Source organism: Nerophis lumbriciformis, linkage group LG03 (assembly GCF_033978685.3).
Source record: "Nerophis lumbriciformis linkage group LG03, RoL_Nlum_v2.1, whole genome shotgun sequence".
Lineage (NCBI taxonomy): Eukaryota > Metazoa > Chordata > Actinopteri > Syngnathiformes > Syngnathidae > Nerophis > Nerophis lumbriciformis.
The window spans coordinates 38,579,072-38,601,953 of record NC_084550.2 but is presented as its reverse complement, the minus strand read 5'-3'; the positions used below and the strand labels follow the sequence as shown (position 1 = coordinate 38,601,953).

The following is a 22,882-nucleotide window of genomic DNA, read 5'->3' as shown; positions in this document are numbered from 1 at the left end:
TCTTTCCATTTAGACAGAAACAAATGTATGCAGTGCATGAAATTGCATGTGTTTTAAACTTTAGATAAGGGATGTCCAAAATACGGCCTGCGGGCCATGTGCGGCCCGATGGGGTCTTCAACGCGGCCAGCGAAAAATCACAAGTTTGTTTTTGCCTAAATTTGGTCACCTGTGATTGAGTTGAGGTGACATTGCTGCCCTCTTGCGGTCAAGGAGAGAAGCGATGGTCAATGAGCGCAAATCTTATTTGACAGTGACTGGAGCACTTCCCCCACTTATGGTGATAACTAACTATAACCAACAAACATAACACACCTCCTGCTCAGTGAACAACACGTATAAATAATAAAAAATTACACATATCAATCCATTACAGTGTGTTATGACGCATTTTAGTTGCTTGATATTTCTGATGGATTACAAAACTTTAAAGAGGTCATCCGGGAAGTAAACAAGGAAGTAGTCGAACTTTTACATACTCTTAATATTCAATGTTTTATCGTTTATACTTCGTATTGTATTGTCACCAGGGTGTGATGTGGGGTGGGGGTTGTTAAAGTTGAAGAAATTGACTTTATGTGTTGTTATTCAGTCTGTTATATTAATCAATGCAAACTGAAGTGTTAGTTTTGTACAAAAGATTGTTGTTACGTCACAATCAACGCTCTGTTGTGTGGCAAAAGAAGGTGTATTTGTGTATGCATGTCTTTGGGTGTTTGTAGTTGCGTGTGTGTGCGCTCGTGTGCTTAACAGCGTATTTGCAATTACCCTTGAAACTATGGCTTTACCGCAGTTTGTACTGTATTTTTACATGTTTGGCAAACTTCCCTATTCACACCTATTCACACGCTGAGACAGCAGACAGTTATGAGAAATAATAATTTAAAAAACACAACTGAAGCTAATGTAGTGATTTCTATACCAAATGTATTTAAATGCTTGTTTAATTACATTACACATATATTTAATAAGTAAACATACTTCAGCATATTGTCCAGGGTGTACCCCGCCTTCCGCCCGAATGCAGCTGAGCTGTATAAATACGTTGAGGCACTTGTGATTAAGGGCTGTATAAATAAACCTTGATTAATTGTGTGTATGTAAAAAAAGTCATATCAAAATCATATATGTATACACATATATATATATATATATAGGCTATATATATGTATGCATGTATATTGTTACTTTACATGCAGTCAGCTTACGGCCCCCGGCCAAATCTTTTTAGCCCAATGCGGCCCTCGAGTATAAAAGTTAGGACACGCTTGGTTTATATTATCTGATGATGCGACAAATATTATATCACATACTGTATGACAATTCTTTTTTTGTAAAATTAAAAATGAGTATCTGCTTGTCACCTTATTCATTACCATGAATTGATTTACGTGGACCCCGACTTAAACAAGTTGAAAAACTTATTCGGGTGTTACCGTTTAGTGGTCAATTGTACGGAATATGTACTGTACTGTGCAATCTACTAATAAAAGTTTCAATCAATCAATCAAAAAACCTTGACTTATGGTTTCAAAGCAATTTATCATTCTATTTGTATGTAAGCATTTTTGTAATTAAATGCATAGGCAATTGGTGGCTTCATTGGTTCGTGCTCATAGACTTAAACTGGTCAGATCTTGTCTTAGACTTAGATTGGTCAGAGCTAGTCTTAAACTTAGATTGGTCACATCTAGTCCAGCTGCCAAAACCCCAAAATATTTATACTCCAAAACCAGGAGGGTGTGCCTGGGCAAGGATGGTTTCGCCCTATCTTAGTGAGAAAAACAACTGTTGAGATGTAAACAAACAATCCTAACTGTCAAAGCCAATGACAGTTGTGGAAGTGTAATTTCCCCTCGTTAGCATTGAGGTATCGTGTGGCAGAACGATCGCTGTGGATCGACTACTACCAGTCCTAAATAGTGGGAATCATAACAGATTTGCCTTTTGCTGGAACCTTTTCCTTAATATACATACTTTCAATGCATGGGAACGTTTTACCGACAAAAACATTGTTGTGCCATGGGATCACCTGTATCCGCAATAGTAGCAAACCTTTACATGGAGAGCATGGAAAAGAGAGCTTAGAGCTCTTTTTAGGGAACAAACACCAAGTCATTGGTACAGATAATATGGATGACACGTGTGAAAATCAGAAACTAAGAAGTGCAAGCCTTCACCGAGCACATTAACTCAGTGGACAAAAACATCAAGTTCACACATAAGGATGTCAAAGACAGTAAGTTGCCTTTTTTGGACTGTGGTGTCCACATTGGAGAAAACGGAGGCCTCCATGTCGGAGTTTGCTGAAAACCCACACTAACCGATCAATACCTACTTTTTGACTCACACCACCCACTGTAACACAAACTGGGCGTTATAAGAACCCTGATAATGTTCCTACCAGCCCGCAGGCCAAAGAGAACGAGCATAGGCATTTGAGGAAAGCCCTCAAAACCTGCGGTTACCACAGCTGGTAATTTGTGAAAAGTGCATCCAGTTCCAGAAATAAGAACAGAGTGGATGAGGAGGAAAAAGGTGACAGACGCAAAAATATTGTCATTCCATATCTATCAGGTCTATCTGAGAAACTAGGAAGAATTTTTAACCAATACAACATCCCAGTACACTTCAAACCAGGCAACACCCTGAGACGGAGACTAGTGCATCCTAAAGACCGGACACCCCACACCCACAAAAACAATCTGTGTAATGATGAATGCACTGATTCATATATTAAGAAAACAAAACAACCACTAAGCCAACGCATCGCACAGCATAGACGTCTACCTGCACCTCACGGAGATACAGCAATCCTTTGAGAACAAAAATGTACAGATTCTCAACAAGGACAGATGGTACAAAAGAGGAGTGAGGGAAGCCATACCATACCATGCCATACCAACTTTATTTATAAACATACTTGCCAACCTTGAGACCTCCGATTTCGGGAGGTGAGGGGAGGAGGGGTGGGCGTGGTCGGGGTGGGACGGGGGCGTGGCTAAAAGGGGAGGAGTATTTTTACAGCTAGAATTCACCAAGTCAAGTATTTCATATATACTGTATATATATATATATATATATATATATATATATATATATATATATATATATATATATATATATATATATATATATATATATATATATATATATGAAATACTTGACGTTCAGTGAATCAGTGAATTCTAGCTATATATATATATATATATATATATATATATATATATATATATATATAAATACTTGAATTTCAGTGTTCATTTATTTACACATATACACACACATAACACTCATCTACTCATTGTTGAGTTAAGGGTTGAATTGTCCATCCTTGTTCTATTCTCTGTCACTATTTTTCGAACCATGCTGAACACCCTCTCTGATGATGCATTGATGTGTGGCACGCACAAAAGTGCTTTCATCAAATGCACTAGATGGCAGTATTGTCCTGTTTAAGAGTGTCACAACATTGCTGTTTACGGCAGACAAACTGCTTTACGGTATACAAAAAACTGCTGTTGTGTGTTGTTGCCGCGCTGGGAGGACGTTAATGAAACTGCCTAACAATAAACCCACATAAGAAACCAAGAACTCGCCCTCCATCATTCTACAGTTATAACGTGATTGGGCAGGTATGGGAAAATCCGGGAGGGTTGGCAAGTATGTTTATAAAGCCCTTTAAAAACAACCACAGTTGAAGAACAAAGGTCTGTACACCACAAAGAACTACAGGCAAAGGACAGACTAAAAAATAACATTTAAAACAGAGGTAAAATACACATTGAAAAAGCAAATACAAATGATCTTAAGAACAATTTGTTAGATAAAAGCAGTTAAAAAGTTAAAAACAGTTAAAAAAGTTAAAAACAGTTTGAAGTCTCATGCTGGGTTAAAAGCCAGTGAATAAAAATGTGTTTTAAGAAGAGTCTTAAAAGTAGCCAAAGAAAGGGCCTGTCTCACATGGAGAGGGAGATCGTTCCAGTGTGTCAACGTTTAAAAACCATCCCTGAACAGAGGAGGTGGTCTGCGACGGCACCAGTCTCTCACATACAATACTGTCCTTTCAACCATTCCTAAATGACTCTGCAATTTAGCCTCCAACAAATAACAGGAGTTCGAAACATTCTCGTCACAGAAGATGACCAGAATGCCATTTATGCCATTTATTTACAACTGAATGGAATGCTTACGTGAGGGATTCCGACTATTTAGGACTGGTAGTAGTCGATTCACAGCGATTGTTCTGCCACACAATACCTCACTGCTAACGAGGGGCAATTAACTTCAACGACTGTCATTGGCTTTGACAGTTAGGATTGCTCGTTTGCATCAAAACAGTTATTTTTCTCACTACAATAGGGTGAAACCATCTTTGGCCAGGCACACCCTCCTGGTTTTGGAGTATAAATATTTGGGGTTTTGGCCCCAGCTGCTGGACTAGATCTGACTAATCTAAGTCTCTGATCATGAAATGATGAAGCGTACTTGGATGAGAGGCAAAACGTCTTCTAAGACAAACCAAACAGTCCAGTTGCGATTGATTGGATGTCCTTTGTAATAGTTTTAGGTCAGTTAAGCAGCATTGTCCATTCAACAGCTTATAGAGATAATTACTGATTCAGCATCGCTTCGAAACACCGTCATCGTGACAGACATGGGTGTCTTTCAAAAACGGCCGCACTATTTAAGTTTATATAGTTGCCAAACCTTTTCCCTAAAAATATAGGGCCTAATCTAGGACGATCCAAAAAAAAGTCTGCGCAAACTATAAAATTGTGTGTACTATTAGTGGACGTGTTGTGCGTGATCTACTAAGACTGCGTGTGCAATTAAAAAATTGTGCAAGCCCTTTTCTAAATCGCAATCTAGACGGCAGAAACATTTTAAATTGTTTTAAAATTGCTGGGAATCGCTTGCCATTTGGTCAAACAGTTCTCTTATCGATCCTTTCGGGTGGGAATGAAGTCGCATAGTGACGTCAGATCTCAAAATGGCAGAGCCCGGGTGCAACAAATGCTCTTCAGTTGACTACATTTTGAAAGAATAGATTGCAAGAGCACTACTTTTAATAACTATAAGGCTGCTAGTTTATTAGAAGGACATGCGAGCAATATGCTGAAACACTTGAACACACAGCATGGAATATATATAAATGAAAGTCATGTTTTTAACCGTTCCTGTCTAATCAATCAATCAATCAAAGTTTATTTATATAGCCCTAAATCTCGATTGTCTCAAAGGGCTGCACAAGCCACAACGACATCCTCAGATCCCACATCAGGGCAAGAAAAAAAAACAAAAAAAAACAATCCCAGCAGCAGTAACGTTAGCATGTCATCTGAATACAACAGCTACTAACTAACACCTATCATGTTAGCACTTTTATTTGTTAAATTCAAATGAAAGCCTTCTCATTTAGATTAGCATGACGAGGGACAAATTCTAACTGGCTCTGAGGCGGCAGCCCCAGTTCACGTCTGCAGCTAGACCAGGGGTCGGCAACCTTTACCAGTCAAAGAGCCATTTTGACCAGTTTCACAAATTAAAGAAAACAATGGGAGCCACAAAAATCTTTTGAAATTTAAAATGAAATTACACTGCATACAACGTTTTTTTCATGCTTTGTGCTATGTATAAACCAAGGGTCTCAGACACGCGACCCACACCTTAATATGGAAATTGAATATTAGTTTGATATGAATGGCGCTTGACAGCGTCATACTTGTCAACCCTCCCGATTTTTCCGACAGACTATGAATTTTAGGGCAACTGTTCTCTCGAACGTGCCGTGATGGTGCAGCATTTAGCGCCCACTACAACCAGCGTGCCGTCCCAGCCACACGTTGTATGGGGCTTCTGCTTGCTCACGTAAGTGACAGCAAAGCATACTTTGTCAACAACCACACAGGTTACACTGACGGTGGCGGTATAAAAAACTTTAACACTCTTACTAATAATGCGCCACACTGTGAACCTACACCAAACAAGAATGACAAACACATTTCGGGAGAACATCTGCACCGTAACACAACATAAACACAACAGAACAAATACCCAGAATCCCATGCAGCCCTAACTCTTCCGGGCTACATTATACACCCCCGCTACCAAACCCCGCCCACCTCAACCGACGCACAGAGGGGGAGGAGGGGGTTGCTGTGTGAGGGAGCAGGGTTGGGGTGGGGGCGGGGTTTGGTGGTAGCAGGGGTGTATAATGTAGCCCGGAAGAGTTAGGGCTGCATGGGATTCTGGGTATTTGTTTTGTTGTGTTTATGTTGTGGTGCGAATGGTCTCCCGAAATGTGTTTGTCATTCTTGTTTGGTTTTGGTTCAAAGTGTGGCGCATTATTAGTAAGAGTGTTAAAGTTGTTTTATATGGCCACCGTCAGTGTAACCTGTGTGGTTATTGACCAAGTATGCCTTGCTGTCACTTACGTGTGCAAGCAGAAGATGCATATAACAAGATGCTGGGCTGGCACGCTGTTTGTACAGATTGTAGAAGGCGCTAAATGCTGTACCATCATGGCACGCCCTTATTATTAATGTAAGGGTGAAAATCGGAGAATATTAATCCCAGGAGACTTCTGCGAGAGGCACTTAAATCCGGAAGTCTCCCGGGAAAATCGGGGGGTCGGCAAGTATGCAGCTGAGCCGCATCAGAGTGATCAAAGAGCCGCATGCGGCTCCGGAGCCGCGGGTTGCCGACCCCTGAGCTAGACCAATGTCACCAAGCAGCGACTAAGTATGTGGTCAAAAGTTTGCATTTTCGGTAGGTGAATGTTCAATTGTAGTCAGAGAAAAGTTGCATGTTTTCCTGAAGCCAGATTTGATCTCAGTCATTATATTAGACATATAAACTCATAAAATGTTAATATGGTTTAAAAGTCTATTCATGTCAGCAGTTAACTGCAAATGTGAAACTAATCTGTGATATTAACTCGTTACATGCAAGTCATTATTTGTTATAATTTGGATCACTGTGGCATTTTCAATTCAAAGTTTTCATAAACTATAAGCCATAATCATCAAAATTATAACCAATAAAGGCTTGACCTATCTCACTTTGCATTTAATAAGTTAATATCACATGTTACTATGTTACATTCTTGTGTAATTTGCACATAACTAAATTCTACAGAAGAATATTAATTTATTATATTTATTTACAAAAGTTATTTTTTCTTGTCTGTGACATACAGTATGTGCCTCTTGAGACCTCACTGTAGGCTTCGTAAGGTCATGTTACTTCTAAACTAGACAAAATTTATGCTGAGCCATCCTTTTTTTCCTCTTTCTTTTTCTAAATAAGAATCGATAAGGGAATTGTTAAGGAACTGAATCATTAAGCAGAATTGAAAGTGGAATCGAGCGTGGAAAAATCTTATCAATTTCCATCCCTGAATGTCTGGAATAACTCAAACGCCAGAAAATGCATATTGAAAGATGTTTTTCATCTCCAAGATGTATTACAATAATATTTTTCCCAAATAAAAAAACCATCTAAAATAAAACGCCAAAAGACACCAACATGCATACATTTAATTTTTTTATGAGCCCCTTAAGTCATCCAGCAGCTATACATGTTCCGTGGCCCGGATCATGTTTTGTTATTTTCTGTTAGTTTTGGACTCCCTGAGTTCCTGTTTGTGCACCTCTGGGTTTGTTTTAGTTTCCATGGGGATTAATTGGGTTCACCTGCCTCTGGTTAGTGGTCAGCACGCTCACCTGTTGTCGACCACTTTCTTTCTTTTCTTTCTTTAGTTTATTTCGAACATGAACACACTTACAGCATAATACATCACACAATTTCATATCATTTCATTTTACATAATGCCCGAAAAGGAGTAGGAAGAAGCAAAGCTTATTTAATCCTACCCCTTTCCCGCTTCAGAGCGTTTACAAATATATAGAATCATTTACTGACCTTTTTATATAATAAAATAACATCTATGAATTAGTATACACAACAGTTTTGTAATATTTAATTAATTAATTCAGTCATTATTAACATACTGAGATGAAGAATATCTTATTTTCGATAAGGTTGGAAGTATTTCTCATAATTCTTCTTCTTTGTACTTTGTAAGCACTATTATTTTGAACAACCTCTTAAACTGGATCATATGAGTACAATTTTTAACTTCTTTACTTATTCCATTCCATAATTTAATTCCACAAACTGATATGCTAAAAGTTCTAAGTGTTGTGCGTGCATATAAAAATTTTAAATTATTTTTTCCTCTAAGGTTATATTTCTCCTCTTTAGTTGAGAAGAATTGTTGTATGTTAGTGACCACTAATCAGAGAGCTATTTATTCACCTCTCTCGCCACGCTCAGTCTGGCGTCATTGTTTGCTACACGCAACATGTCACGTTAGTATTTCTTGTCTCCTAGTCTATATTCCTATGCTAAGTGGTAGCCTTAGCTTCCTGTGCGATCGGCACCTTGTTCCTTCTGCTTGTTTTCTGTTTTTGGTACGTTTGATTTTGAAAATTGTCTGGAGTGGTTTGTCTGCATCCCGGGGGAACGAACCCCGCAGTAAGCTGCGACCCCCCCCCGCCGTGACAATACAATTATAAAAGGAAATTGCTGAATAGACGATAGGTCTAATATTTCTTATTTCTGACAATCCAAATACAAACCCCGTTTCCATATGAGTTGGGAAATTGTGTTTGATGTAAATATAAACAGAATACAATGATTTGCAAATCCTTTTCAACCCATATTCAATTGAATGCACTACAAAGACAAGATATTTTCTGTTCAAACTCATAAACTTAATTTTTTTTTTGCAAATGATAATTAACTTAGAATTTCATGGCTGCAACACGTGCCAAACTAGTTGGAAAAGGGCATGTTCACCACTGTGTAACATGGCCTTTCCTTTTAACAACACTCAGTAAACGTTTGGGAACTGAGGAGACACATTTTTTAAGCTTCTCAGGTGGAATTATTTCCCATTCTTGCTTGATGTACAGCTTAAGTTGTTCAACAGTCCGGGGGTCATTTTAGGCTTCATAATGCGCCACACATTTTCAATGGGAGACAGGTCTGGACTACAGGCAGGCCAGTCTAGTACCCGCACTCTTTTACTATGAAGCCACGTTGATGTAACACGTGGCTTGGCATTGTCTTGCTGAAATAAGCAGGGGCGTCCATGGTAACGTTGCTTGGATGGCAACATATGTTGCTCCAAAACCTGTATGCACCTTTCAGCATTAATGGCGCCTTCACAGATGTGTAAGTTACCCATGTCTTGGGCACTAATACACCCCCATACCATCACAGATGCTGGCTTTTCAACTTTGCGCCTATAACAATCCGGATGGTTCTTTTCCTCTTTGGTCCGGAGGACACGACGTCCACAGTTTCCAAAAACAATTTGAAATGTGGACTCGTCAGACCACAGAACACTTTTCCACTTTGTATCAGTCCATCTTAGATGAGCTCAGGCCCAGCCAAGCCGACGGCGTTTTTGGGTGTTGTTGATAAACGGTTTTCGCCTTGCATAAGAGAGTTTTAACTTGCACTTACAGATGTAGCGACCAACTGTAGTTACTGACAGTGGGTTTCTGAAGTGTTCCTGAGCCCATGTGTTAATATCCTTTACACACTGATGTCGCTTGTTGATGCAGTACAGCCTGAGGGATCGAAGGTCACGGCCTTAGCTGCTTACGTGCAGTGATTTCTCCAGATTCTCTGAACCCTTTGATGATATTACGGACCGTAGATGATGAAATCCCTAAATTCCTTGCAATAGCTGGTTGAGAAAGGTTTTTCTTAAACTGTTCAACAATTTGCTCACGATTTTGTTGACAAAGTGGTGACCCTCGCCCCATCCTTGTTTGTGAATGACTGAGCATTTCATGGAATCTAGTTTTATACCCAATCATGGCACCCACCTCTTCCCAATTTGCCTGTTCACCTGTGGGATGTTCCAAATAAGTGTTTAATGAGCATTCCTCAACTTTATCAGTATTTATTGCCACCTTTCCCAACTTCTTTGTCACGTGTTGCTGGCATCAAATTCTAAAGTTAATGATTATTTGCAAAAAAAAAACCTTTATCAGTTTGAACATCAAATATGTTGTCTTTGTAGCATATTCAACTGAATATGGGTTAGAAAAAGGATTTGCAAATCATTGTATTCCGTTTATATTTACATCTAACACAATTTCCCAACTCATATGGAAACGGGGTTTGTAGTTTGATACACATACACATACCTTGCTGCTGCCCTCTTGGCCAGGTCTCCCTTGGAAAAGAGATCTTTGATCTCAATGGGATTTTTACCTGGTTAAATAAAGGCTAAAACCCCCCCCAAAAAACAGAGGATTCTCTGTCTGCCGTATGTCTTTGAGGCACGAGCACTCCTCTCTCACAGCCGTGTGCGTAACTTTCAGGTTGCACATACTTTTCAGTCCTGCTAAATAAAACGCAAAATAGTGCTCGCCTTTGTAAAAACATTTTTTTCATTGTATTTCATTATACTCCCACCACTGCTTTTTATAGTGACTTTAGTTAAATTCCATTGTTGGCTAATTATTTTACCTGGGACTGGAAGTACGTTTCTTGCGGCGTGGACAAGATGTCTGCTGAAGCGATGTCCAGATGCAGGAGAATCTGCCGGAAGGAAGGTCTATTTCTTGGTTTGCAATTCCTGCATCGGAACAGACCGTAGAACATGAATCCTACTTTCTGAACGACCTCTTTGTCTCTTAGCGTGTACAAAAGGGATGAACATTACCAGGATTGCCTCAAGAGCAGCTTGAAGCTATCAGGGCAGCTGTCTGGTACGGGCAGCTGCAGGCTGTTGTTGCCCACTCCCCAGATGATAGCTGACGAGTCCACGTCCTTGTAAGGCACCTCTCCTGTCAGCATCTCCCACAGCACAACACCGAAAGACCTGCACACACGCACAGATGATGCATATTTATTTCCACACAGAGCTGTGCACAGAAACATTACCTGGAACTGACAATTCATATTGCTTTAAGGCCTCCTTTCTCCTATTTGTGTAGCACAGGAAGAAATATGTAATGCCAACATAATGAACAAGTCACTGATGCGAAGGATAGGAATCTAAGGGGAGCCATTTGTTGGCGCCTTCTGAGGTTGCCATGGGGACATCGTGTCCAAGGTGCCAAGAGTGGCATTCAGGCGGTGTGTTTATATTAGCAGCTGTGTAAAACACCTCCTCTAATAGTATAGTATTTTATTTGGTTTTAGCTTAGAAACCATCATGTGTTTTTAATGTGGTTTATTTGAGTTTTTAGGTCTTCATTTTATTTTATTTCAATTACCGTATTTTCCGGACTATAAGGCACACTTAAAATCCTTTTTTCCCCTCAAAACTCGACAGTGCGCCTTATAACGCCTAATGTACGGAATAATTCTGGTTTTGCTTACCGACCTCGAAGCAAATTTATTTGGTGCATGGTGCAATGATAAGTGTGACCAGTAGATGGTAGTCACACATAAGATATACATTTAGACTGCACTATGATGGCAATATGACTCAAGTAAACAACACCAACATTTTATATGTTCCATTGAAAATATAGAACATTACACACGGCGCGCAAAAATCCATCAAAATGTTTTAGTACAACTTTGGTAAGCTATGAAGCCACACCGCTTTAAGGATTGTACTGTGCTTCAACATAGGAGTGTTATTATGGTGTGTGTGTATAAGGTAATACATTTTATCTGGCGTTTTGTTTCGCAATATTATGCAAAAGTAACTTTTCTTACTTTCTGGTACCTGCTGATCTGTATTTGGGATCTGCATGAATCCTGAAAAATTGCGCGAGTCCGCCTTTGTAGTCCGTGCTGACACCGTAGTCGATAAGCTTCTTCTTTTTCTCCATCTTCTTGTTATGGGACATTCATCCTCCGCTGTTGCCATTTCTAATATAAAGTAGTGTAAAGTTCTTACTTATATCTGTCAGTAAACTCGCCATGAAAGCACTAAAACATACCGGTGTAGTGAGTTTACATTATTCACCCACGGAACTTTAGTTATTGGAGGGTTCCGGTCGGACGGTTTTTCACGGGACACATTGTTGTTGCACTAGTGAGCCACGGATGAGGAGATTCTGCTCCGTTATTGATTGAAGTAAAGTCTGAATGTCATTAAAACAGTTAGTTCCATCTTTTGACACTTCTTCCACTCCCGTCCTTGCACGCTACACCGCTACAACAAAAATGACGGGGAGAAGACGCTGTCGAAGTGGAGGCACGTAAATAAGACCGCCCGCAAAACGCATGCTGATGCGACTGTCAGAAAGCGACTTGAAGATGATCTGTAAAACATCATCTATGCAACATTTTGACCAAAGAACCACCATTACATGTTATGTAGACCACAAGGAAGTATTTTACATTTAGAAAAAGAAAAAAAAAAGACTCCTTTAATGCGCCCTATAATTTGGTGTGTCTTTATACATTAAAAAAGATCAAAACTAGACCATTCATCGGCAGTGCGTCTTATAATCCAGTCATTTAAATAATAATTTTTATTTTTGATTTTTTTTTTAATATATTGTATCTTTGTTAGTTTCTGTGCCTTTTATTATGTATTCTAATAATTACTCTGTACAGCACCTTGGTCCACTGTTTTTTTTTTTTTTTTTAAAGTTCTCAACAAATAAATTTGAATTAGCGCTATACAAGTATAACCCATTTATCATTTATTTATTTATTAGATTTAATTCTCTTATTAGTAGAAAATGGATGGATGGATTATTAGAATTAAAGCAACAATATGTAAAAAAAATGTCTATAAAATAACCTCAGCCCCATTCATCAGACAGGATCTGTTAACAGCACAAACTACTGGTATGAAGGATAGCATCAGCTGTATGTAGGGTTTCCCAAGGTACTGGAATGTATTAGTGGCCCTGAGTTTTTAGGTTGTAGTGTCATCTAATTTGCACAATTGACCACAAAGCATATGCATGTCATTTTTATTTAGCTTATGGGAGAAAGTGAAGAAAAAATAAAAATAAATTTTCTTCTGTTGCTTCTGGTGTGTTTTTGTTGCCTGTGAGAAGTGGAGGGCACAGCAGCTTTGGCTGCTTGTTGAGAAAATCCACATGTGCTGTCATGTCTCCAAAAGTGTTCAATAACATTTAACTTGATGCTATTGGCTTAAAAAAAACTAAACCTTAGAGTCGTCTGAATATTCGTTAGTTGGCAACATTCATCCCTCCTGCTCCTTCTTTTTATTCTCTGGCAGACAGGTGCTTATAAGGTGTGTTACGAAGCAAGGTCACGATGCTATCTATTGTACCGTTGGAACAACGAGCTACATTCACACACAGTCCCATCATGAAGTGTTTCTGAGCAGGCTTATGAGTCATACTTGCCAACCCTCCCGGATTTTCCGGGAGACTCCCGAAATTCAGCGCCTCTCCCGAAAACCTCCCGGGACACATTTTCTCCCGAAAATCTCCCGAAATTCAAGCGGACCTGGAGGCCACGCCCCTCCTGGTCCGCATGGAGCAATGTTGTTGTAATATATTGAGTTGGAGGCAATAAATAGGCGAGGGGATGAAGTACGTCTCTTTACTGTAGACTTCAGAACAGACTCACACACTTGACGTCAGGTGCACAACAGCACGTAAATCGTTGGCCAACCAAAAAGTAACCCCAGTACGCTATAGCCAACATTCACCAGGAGATGGCAACAGACAAACAAAGATCACTCTATTACATTCCAGTCTCTCCATGTTTTCTCACCATGGTAACATGTGATCCACATGCACTGTGCGCTGTCTCTGTCCCTCTTGATAGATATATATATATATATATATATATATATATATATATATATATATATATATAAGAAAATACTTCACTTTCAGTGAATTATATATATATATATATATATATATATATATATAAAATATATACTGTATATTTATATGAAATACTTGACTTGGTGAATTCTCGCTGTAAATATACTCCTCCCCTCTTAGCCACGCCCCCACCTCCCGAAATCGGAGGTCTCAAGGTTGGCAAGTATGTTATGAGTAGAATATTATTTTTAACTGTAGAGGAGCTTTGAAGGACAAATATGAACCAACTGTTCATTAGTACTGTACTACTTCAAAGTAATTGACATACAACTGAATACATAATTCATTATGAGATGTTGCAGCAGTGTCCTCTTTCAACGTGCATATGGCTTTTTTTTTTGCACATGACTGAGCTCACTCTTTTACTCCTTTAATACAGGGACACACTTAGCAACTAATTGCCCATAATTCATTGTCCATCTGTCTAATGATGATAAAAGTAAGGGATACCAACTTTATTTTACAACCCATAGGGGGCGCCACTAATGTCATGTGAAAAAAACCAGGCAATTGAATGCATGATAACAGCCTATCAAGTGATTTCCCTACAAACTATGTGGTATGTGGAGGTGATGTGCTCTACTTCTGCATGGAAAGAGCTTTTTTAATCCTATTTTCACCTCTCTGCTAATGCACTGCTGGCCGGGGGCCAAGGCAGCCGCAAGATTGGAAGGTTATTCCAGCCTCTCCTGAGCACTGCAGCATCTGGCAAATCAATTATTAAATTAGCCAGCGTTCCTTTTTACGAGGAGCAAGAGTGATGGAGGGATGCGGGGACGTGGAGAGGGAGGGGGAGCGGCTTTAACACACAGGGCACCCCATCACATGAGGCCGGGAGCCTATAGAATTTCTTGTAATGAGATCTGGTCATAGATTTTCTTGAAACAAGATCCCCACACTCGGTACTGTAGTAGGTTCCGACAAATACTCGTCTACGTTGATTCGCTGAAGCAAAATCCAAAAGGTTACCTACCAAATGTCCACCTTTTCTGAGACGGGCTCGTTGCGTATGACCTCAGGGGCCATCCAGGCCACCGTGCCGGCAAAGGACATCTTGGTGCTCTTGTCGCTCAGCTCCTTGGACGTGCCGAAGTCAGAGATCTTCACCCCGTCGTCGTAGGTGATGAGAATACTAGAAAGACGTGTTGGTTAAGTCGGTCTAGCGTTGGCTCAGTGGCATTGCATCACTCACTTGGGTGATTTAAGGTCCCTGTGGATGATCTTGTGGAGGTGAAGGTAGTTCATGCCGCCAGCAACGCCCATTGCCCAATCCATGAGGAGCGAGGGGGTGATCTTCCTGCCCGCTCTCAGCACCTCGTAGAGCTGGCCCTGGGCACAGTACTCCATGAGGATGCAATAGCAGGGGGCCTGGGTGCAGATTCCTCTGTGCAAAGTGACATTAGACAGGTTAGAACAGGAGTGTCAAGCTTCTTTTTATTGAGGGCCACATCAAAATTACGGCTGCCCTCAGAGGGCCACTTTAAATGATGTGGCGACCCACATAAAAAATGGGGCGAACCACTTTAAATGACATTGAATGAAGTGACGGGCCACATTAAAGGATGTGGAAAACCACACTAAACAATGTGGAAGACCACATTAAATGATGTGGAAAACCACATTAAATGACGTGGGAGACCACATTAAATGACGTGGAAAACCACTTTAAATGACGTGGAAAACCACATTAAATGATGTGGGAGACCACATTAAATGATGTGGAAAACCACATTAAAGGATGTGGCAGACCACGTTAAACAATGTGGAATGACCACATTAAATGACGTGGGAGACCACATTAAATATAGTGGCAGACCACATTAAATGTCATGGGAGACCACTTTAAATGACGTGGAAAACCACATTAAATGACATGGGAGACCACATTAAATGATGTGGGAGACCACATTAAATGATGTGGAAAATCACATTAAGTGATGTGGCAGACCACGTTAAACAATGTGGAATGACCACATTAAATGATGTGGAAAACCACATTAAATTGCGTGGAAGACCACATTAAATGATGTGGAAAACCACATTAAATGACGTGGGAGACCACATTAAACAATGTGGAAAACCACATTAAATATAGTGGAAGACCACATTTAATGTCATGAGAGACCACATTAAATGACGTGGAAAACCACATTAAATGACGTGGAAAACCACAATAAATGATGTGGAAGACCACATTAAATGATGTGGAAAACCACATTAAAGGATGTGGCAGACCACGTTAAACAATGTGGAATAACCACATTAAATGATGTGGAAAACCACATTAAATGACGTGGGAGACCACATTAAATATAGTGGCAGACCACATTAAATGACGTGGACAACCACATTAAATGACATGGGAGACCACATTAAATGATGTGGGAGACCACATTAAATGATGTGGAAAACCACATTAAGTGATGTGGCAGACCACGTTAAACAATGTGGAATGACCACATTAAATGATGTGGAAAACCACATTAAATGATGTGGCAGACCACATTAAATGATTTGGGAGACCACATTAAATGACGTGGAAAACCACATTAAATGACATGGGAGACCACATTAAATGACGTGGAAAACCACATTAAATATAGTGGCAGACCACATTAAATGACGTGGACAACCACATTAAATGACATGGGAGACCACATTAAATGATGTGGGAGACCACATTAAATGATGTGGAAAACCACTTTAAGTGATGTGGCAGACCACGTTAAATGATTTGGGAGACCACATTAAATGACGTGGAAAACCACATTAAATGACATGGGAGACCACATTAAATGACGTGGAAAACCACATTAAATGACATGGGAGACCACGTTAAACTATGTAGAATGACCACATTAAATGATGTGGAAAACCACATTAAATGACGTGGGAGACCACATTAAACAATGTGGAAAACCATATTAAATATAGTGGCAGACTACATTAAATATAGTGGCAGACCACAATAAAGGAGACAAAATATACATGTTTTAACAACAGTAACGTTTGGAAATGACTAATCTGAACAGGAAAACCTAAAACATTTGTAAAACTTCAGGTTAGCTAATAAAAAAGCGAGTGAACCTAAAATGTAAATGAAATGAACATAAATATAACTAAAAAACATATAGCATAATTATTATCATACAAAGATATTATCATATCTACCCTGACTCTGCATCTCTCAATCCCATATTTGGTGGATAACAGGGGAATTATTATATAAATATGGATTCTTATTTATGCACATTCATGTTTTTTGCAAGCCAAATATGTAATTTCAAGACAAATGTTTACATCATATTTACAGCATGCATTTATTATCACTAATTTCCCATCATACTTCCATTTTCATTAGTAATTTGATCCAAAAAGTCAGACAAAATCTAAATTGTACAATAAGCAAAGCAATGTTTTTCATTTGAAATCCAGTTACGGTAATCCATTGAGACCCCCAAAATATTATAGTTGCTATAACTATGGCTTTACAAGCAGAAAACAATGCAAAACATAAAATTGATAAATGAACATTTAACATCACTTTTGCCTTTATTGAAGATTGTAAAAAGATTAGGAAGGAAACAAGGTAGAAAATCTGTGTCTATGAGTTTTGTACTGAATTTGATAATGTTTTTCATCTTTTTTTAATCAAAGTTCTGGTACTCGCAACTTTCTTTGGCCCCCTGGTAGAGCATTTTGCAGTTATATATTCCTAAAAAGCACTGAGATTGAGTCATCAATGCAGTGGATTCTTTGTTTCGGCACTCGATGAAACACAAATGGACTAGCTTGTTTTGTGCAATTTTTGAAACAATATATGACATTTTTGTGGAAAACAAAGCATATGAAAAGTGAGGTATTCAAAAAACGAGGATTTCCACGAGAAGTTTCCAACAGAGAACATTTTCAAGTGCAAGTGATAGAATTTTGGACTTACTTGAAAGTAATGATGTTGGGGTGTTTGAGCTTGCGGAGGTGCTTAATGTCAGTTTCTTTTATATTCCGCACTTTCTTCACGGCCACTTCCTGTCCGTGCAATTTCCCCAGAAAGACGGCGCCTTGTGCCCCGCTGCCGACCCACTGTAGGTCGGATATCTCCTCGAAAGGGACTTCCCACGCTTCTGCAAACAGGAAGAATCAAATTCTGCATCACTTTAAGTCTTGAAATACATTCTCTGATCATTAGCAAAGTAGTGCAACAAGAGGTGTCCTGGCTGGTCCACTATTATTAAACACGGCTAACGTTGGTGATCTGGGGGGTTTTCATGGCAATAAAGACAAGCTAGTGGACAATCAATAATTCTGCCATATTGAGGGAAGCTGATATTTTAAGAAATTATATCGGAAAATACTTCATATTGGTTTTTGAACTGTACTCCATCCATCCATCCATTTTCTACCCCTTGTCCCTTTCTGGGTCACTGGAGGGATGGAGCCTATTCCTGGACAAGTCGCCACCTCCTCACAGGGCCAACACAGATAGACAGACAGACAACATTCACACACTAGGGACCAATCTTAGTGTTGCCAATCAAACTATCCCCAGGTGCATGTCTCTGGAGGTGGGAGGAAGCCGGAGTACCCGGAGAGAACCCACGCAGTCACGGGGAGAACATGCAAACTCCACACAAAAAAACCACGAGCCCCAGGAATTAAACCAAGGACCCATCACAAAAAAATGGATGTATGTATTTTTGTGTTTTCTGAGGAGAGTTCTGTTCAGTCAGATGCAACGTTTTTGTTAAGATTGGTGTGGTGGAAGGTCCGAACAGCAACAAAAGTGAATTTAGTACAAAAGTTTTATTTACCCATAATCAAATGGTACACGGTTGGATTGAATTGCCAACGCAAACAACGTCCTCCGGAGACGTTGGATGAATCGAGAATCATGCGAATCACACATAGGCTTGGTCTACTTGGCCATTTATGTGTTTTCCTCATGTGTCAAGGTCCTGTTGTTTTGGACCTGTTTATTCTGCAACCTCCTTGAATCCTTTAGCCATAACAAACAATCAAAACATTTTGTAGAATGGTCAGGCCGACCACTCGTTCAATTATAACCCACATATGCTCCATCAATGGTTCAGAATAGAAAAAAAGAAACGAGCAGACATTCTTAATGTTTTTCGACAGACTCTCGCTCCAGACTTCGACAGACACAAAATATGGTTCAAAAGGTCAGAAATTCCACTACATTGGTCTTTTCTTGTATTTTGGTAAAGTCATTGAAAGACTGTAGATATTAGGGATGTCCCGATCCAGGTTTTTGCACTTCCGATCCGACACCGATATTGTTTTTGCACTTCCGATCCGATACCGATACTGACCGATACTGGCCTATCCGAGCATGTATTAAAGTTTAAAGTTATTTAGCCAACTTAGTTGTCAGAATCATGTTGAAAAGGGTTTTAGTACTCTTGATAACAACTAGCCAGCTGAATTAGGGGAGTTTGAATAATACACAATGGTTGGTAACAAGAAACTGACCTGTTTATTCAAGGATAAACACAAAATAGACAAAATGATACATGACAAACAGAAATGGCATCATTGAACTAGGGCTGGGCGATATGGCCTTTTTTTAATATTGCGATATTTTAAGGCCATATTGCGATACACGATATATATCTCGATATTTTGCCTTAGCCTTGAATGAACACTTGATGCATATAATCACAGCAGTATGATGATTCTATGTGTTTTGATTGATTGATTGAGACTTTTATTAGTAGGTTGCACAGTGAAGTACATATTCCGTACAATTGACCACTAAATGGTAACACCCCAATAAGTTTTTCAACTTGTTTAAGTTGGGGTCCACTTAAATTGATTCAAGATACAGATATATACTATCATCATAATACAGTCATCACACAAGATAATCACATTGAATTATTTACATTATTTATAATCCAGGGTGTGGAGGGGGGCGCCGGATGTAAGTGTCAAAAAGACAGCCAAAAGAGTTTGATATGAGAATAAATCTAAAGTTAAAATATAGGGTAGAAATGCACCCATTTGCAGGAAATGTAGTCTTGATTTTCAAAATTTTCTTTCAAGGCTTGCATGTCTACATTAAAACATTCTTCTTCATACTGCATCAATATATGCTACTTTTAAACTTTCATGCAGAGAAGGAAATCACAACTAAAAAAATCACTAATTTTTTCATACGGTGTTGATGTGGAAATTTTTGCCTCGGCATTTTGATGGTGAGGGCTTGTGGCACCGAATGGGTCTCGACAGACGTCACAATATTTGAACAATGATGACGAAAACTGTTTTCTCTGTCGTGTCCGTGTGTCGAAAATTGTTATGCGCTTATTTTTTTATTTGATTTTGTGCGTGACATTTAATTGCTATGCGCACAGGCGCGCACCTTAGAGGGAACGTAGGTCACATGGCTGCGCTAGCATCACAGCTAACGTTAGCCAACTGCTACCTCTCTGCTCGGGGAGGAGGTATACGTATGTGACGTATGACGTGACAGTATGTGATGTGTGTAAGAAGGTGCACTTGCTGTCTGTGAGAGGGAGACACAGGAAAGAGTGAGAAGAGCCTGTCGTGTAATGCCAGCAGCTAAAAGCAACTGCGTGAGAATCCACAGACCTGTGGATGTGTTGAAGGTGTGCTGGAAAATGCGGAACGGAAATTAGGGAGCAGCAGAAAAGTGGAATGTATTATTTAAATCGATGCGTTGGAAAACACGGACCGGAGTTTTAAAAAAAACTGAATCTGGATCGGCATTTTCCCATGCCTTGCCGATACGCATTTTTTGGCAAATATCGGTGGCTGATCCGATCCAAATATCGGATCGGGACATCCCTAGTAGATATACACTTGTAAGAGCTAGCAGCTACACAACAGCTAAGCACACAATAGCACACAAGCTAGACATACGTAATAAGTTTCCTTAATTGAACAGCCCATTTGTCTGTATAAAGAATATCAAATAAATATATTTGCATATTACCGTATTTTCCGGACCATGGTGCGCACCGGATTATAAGGTGCACTGCAGATGAATGGGTCTAGTCAGGTCTATTTTCATACAAAAGGCCACCAGATTATAAGGCGCATTAAAGGGATCAGATAATATTTTTCTAAATGTAAAATACTTCCTTGTGGTCTACATAATATGTAATGGTGGTTCTTTGGTCAAAATGTTGCGTAGAGGATGTTTTACAGATCATCTTCAAGCTTCAGGATGCACCGTTTTGTGGGCGGTCTTATTTACGTGGCTCATCTTCGGCAGCGTATTCTCATCGTCATCTTTGTTGTAGCGTGCAAGGACGGGAGTGGAAGAAGTGTCAAAAGATAGAGCTAACTGTTTTAATGACATTCAGACTTTACTTCAATAAATAACGGAGCAGTATCTCCTCATCCGTGGCTCACTAGTGCAACAACAACACTGGAAATGTGTCCCGTGAAAAACCGTCCGACCGGAACTCTCTAATAACTAAAGTTCCTTGGGTGAATAATGTAAACTCACTACACCGGTATGTTTTAGCGCTTTCATGGCGAGTTTACTGACAGATATAAGTAAGAACTTTACGCTCATTTATATTAGAAATGGCAACAGTGGAGGATGAATGTCCCATAACAAGAAGATAGAGGAAAAGAAGAAGCTTGTCGACTACGGTGACTACAAAGGCGGACGTGTGCCAATTTTCAGGACTTATGTAGATCCCAAATACAGATCAGCAGGTACCAGAAGGTAAGAAAAGTTGCTTTTGCATAATATTGCGAAACAAAACGCCAGATAATGTCTTACCTTATATACACACACCATAATAATACTCCTATGTTGAAGCACAGTACAATCCATCAAGCGGTGCGGCTTCATAGCTTACCAAAGTCGTACTAAAACATTTTGATAGATTTTTGAGCGCCGTGTGTAATGTTAAAATATTATCAATGGTGTTGTTTACTTGAGTCATATTGCAGTCTACACATAACTATTATGTGTGACTGCCATCTACTGGTCACACTTATAATTTCACCATGAATCAAATAAAATAGCTTCGAGGTCAGTAAGCACAACCCAAATTATTCCGTACATTAGGCGCACCGCTTCATTTTGAGAAAATGAAAGGATTTTAAGTGCGCCTTATAGTCCAAAAAATACGGTTCTTACCAGTGTTGGGTTAGTTACTGAAAAGCAGTAACTAGTTACAGTTACTAGTTACTTCATTTCAAAAGTAACTCAGTTACTAACTCAGTTACTTACACCAAAAAGTAATGCGTTACTGTGAAAAGTAACTATTTAGTTACTTCTTTTTGTCTTTTTTTTTTTTTAGAGCTCCCATCAATGCCCTTTTAGCCTTCATTTCAGTACTGTTTTGCACTGGAGAATAATACAATGTGTTGATCAACTTGACATGCATTTGCATCACTGAACTCTGCTAAGCAATGTGGTCTACATACAACACACAAAGACAAAGATATGTTACAAAGACCAATTTGTTTCTGGCCAGAACAAATTGACAAAACTATTTTAAATAGCTGCAACATAACGTACATAAGTAACAAACAGCATAATAACAGCATAGATGTAAACCAAGAAAGGCACACACTACATACACAAAGCCTAACCAGGCATTTTCTTCCTCAAGTAATTCTGATACAAAATCATGTCTGAAGCCCAGAAGACTCTCCACATTTCCCCAGTTTTAGTTTAGAGATAAGGAAAAATTGGCCTGGCCCACTAGGATCCCTCTTTATGTTTGTGAACTTTATAGTCTATACATTTAGAGTGATGTGATAATCAAACACTCTAGAAGTCTAGAATGAAAGAGTATATAAGAGAATTGACAGCAACGTTCCCTCTCAGGAGCGCGCCTGTGCAATTGTGCACTGCTCAAGCGTCCTCTGCGCACGGCAAATCTATGCCACGCACAAAATCAAATAAAAAAATAAGCGCATAACAATTTTCGACACGACACGGACACGACAGAGAAAACCGTTTTCGTCATCATTGTTCAAATATTGTAACGTCTGTCGAGACGCTTTGA

At 39.4% G+C, this 22,882-nt stretch overlaps 1 protein-coding gene across 2 annotated transcripts in view; it reads right to left on the bottom strand.

Annotated features, from left to right (window-relative positions):
* LOC133584109 (mitogen-activated protein kinase kinase kinase 12-like) overlaps positions 1-22,882 on the bottom strand; it is an 83,340-nt gene that overhangs the window by 36,077 nt on the left and 24,381 nt on the right. For both annotated transcript variants that reach the window (XM_061937696.1, XM_061937697.1), the window contains exons 3-7: positions 17,806-17,989; positions 15,058-15,249; positions 14,839-14,997; positions 10,751-10,909; positions 10,555-10,663 (exon numbers count right to left, since the gene is read on the bottom strand). In XM_061937696.1, coding sequence (XP_061793680.1) covers positions 10,555-10,663; positions 10,751-10,909; positions 14,839-14,997; positions 15,058-15,249; positions 17,806-17,989 — 803 coding nt within the window. The remainder of the gene's footprint in view (positions 1-10,554; positions 10,664-10,750; positions 10,910-14,838; positions 14,998-15,057; positions 15,250-17,805; positions 17,990-22,882) is intronic.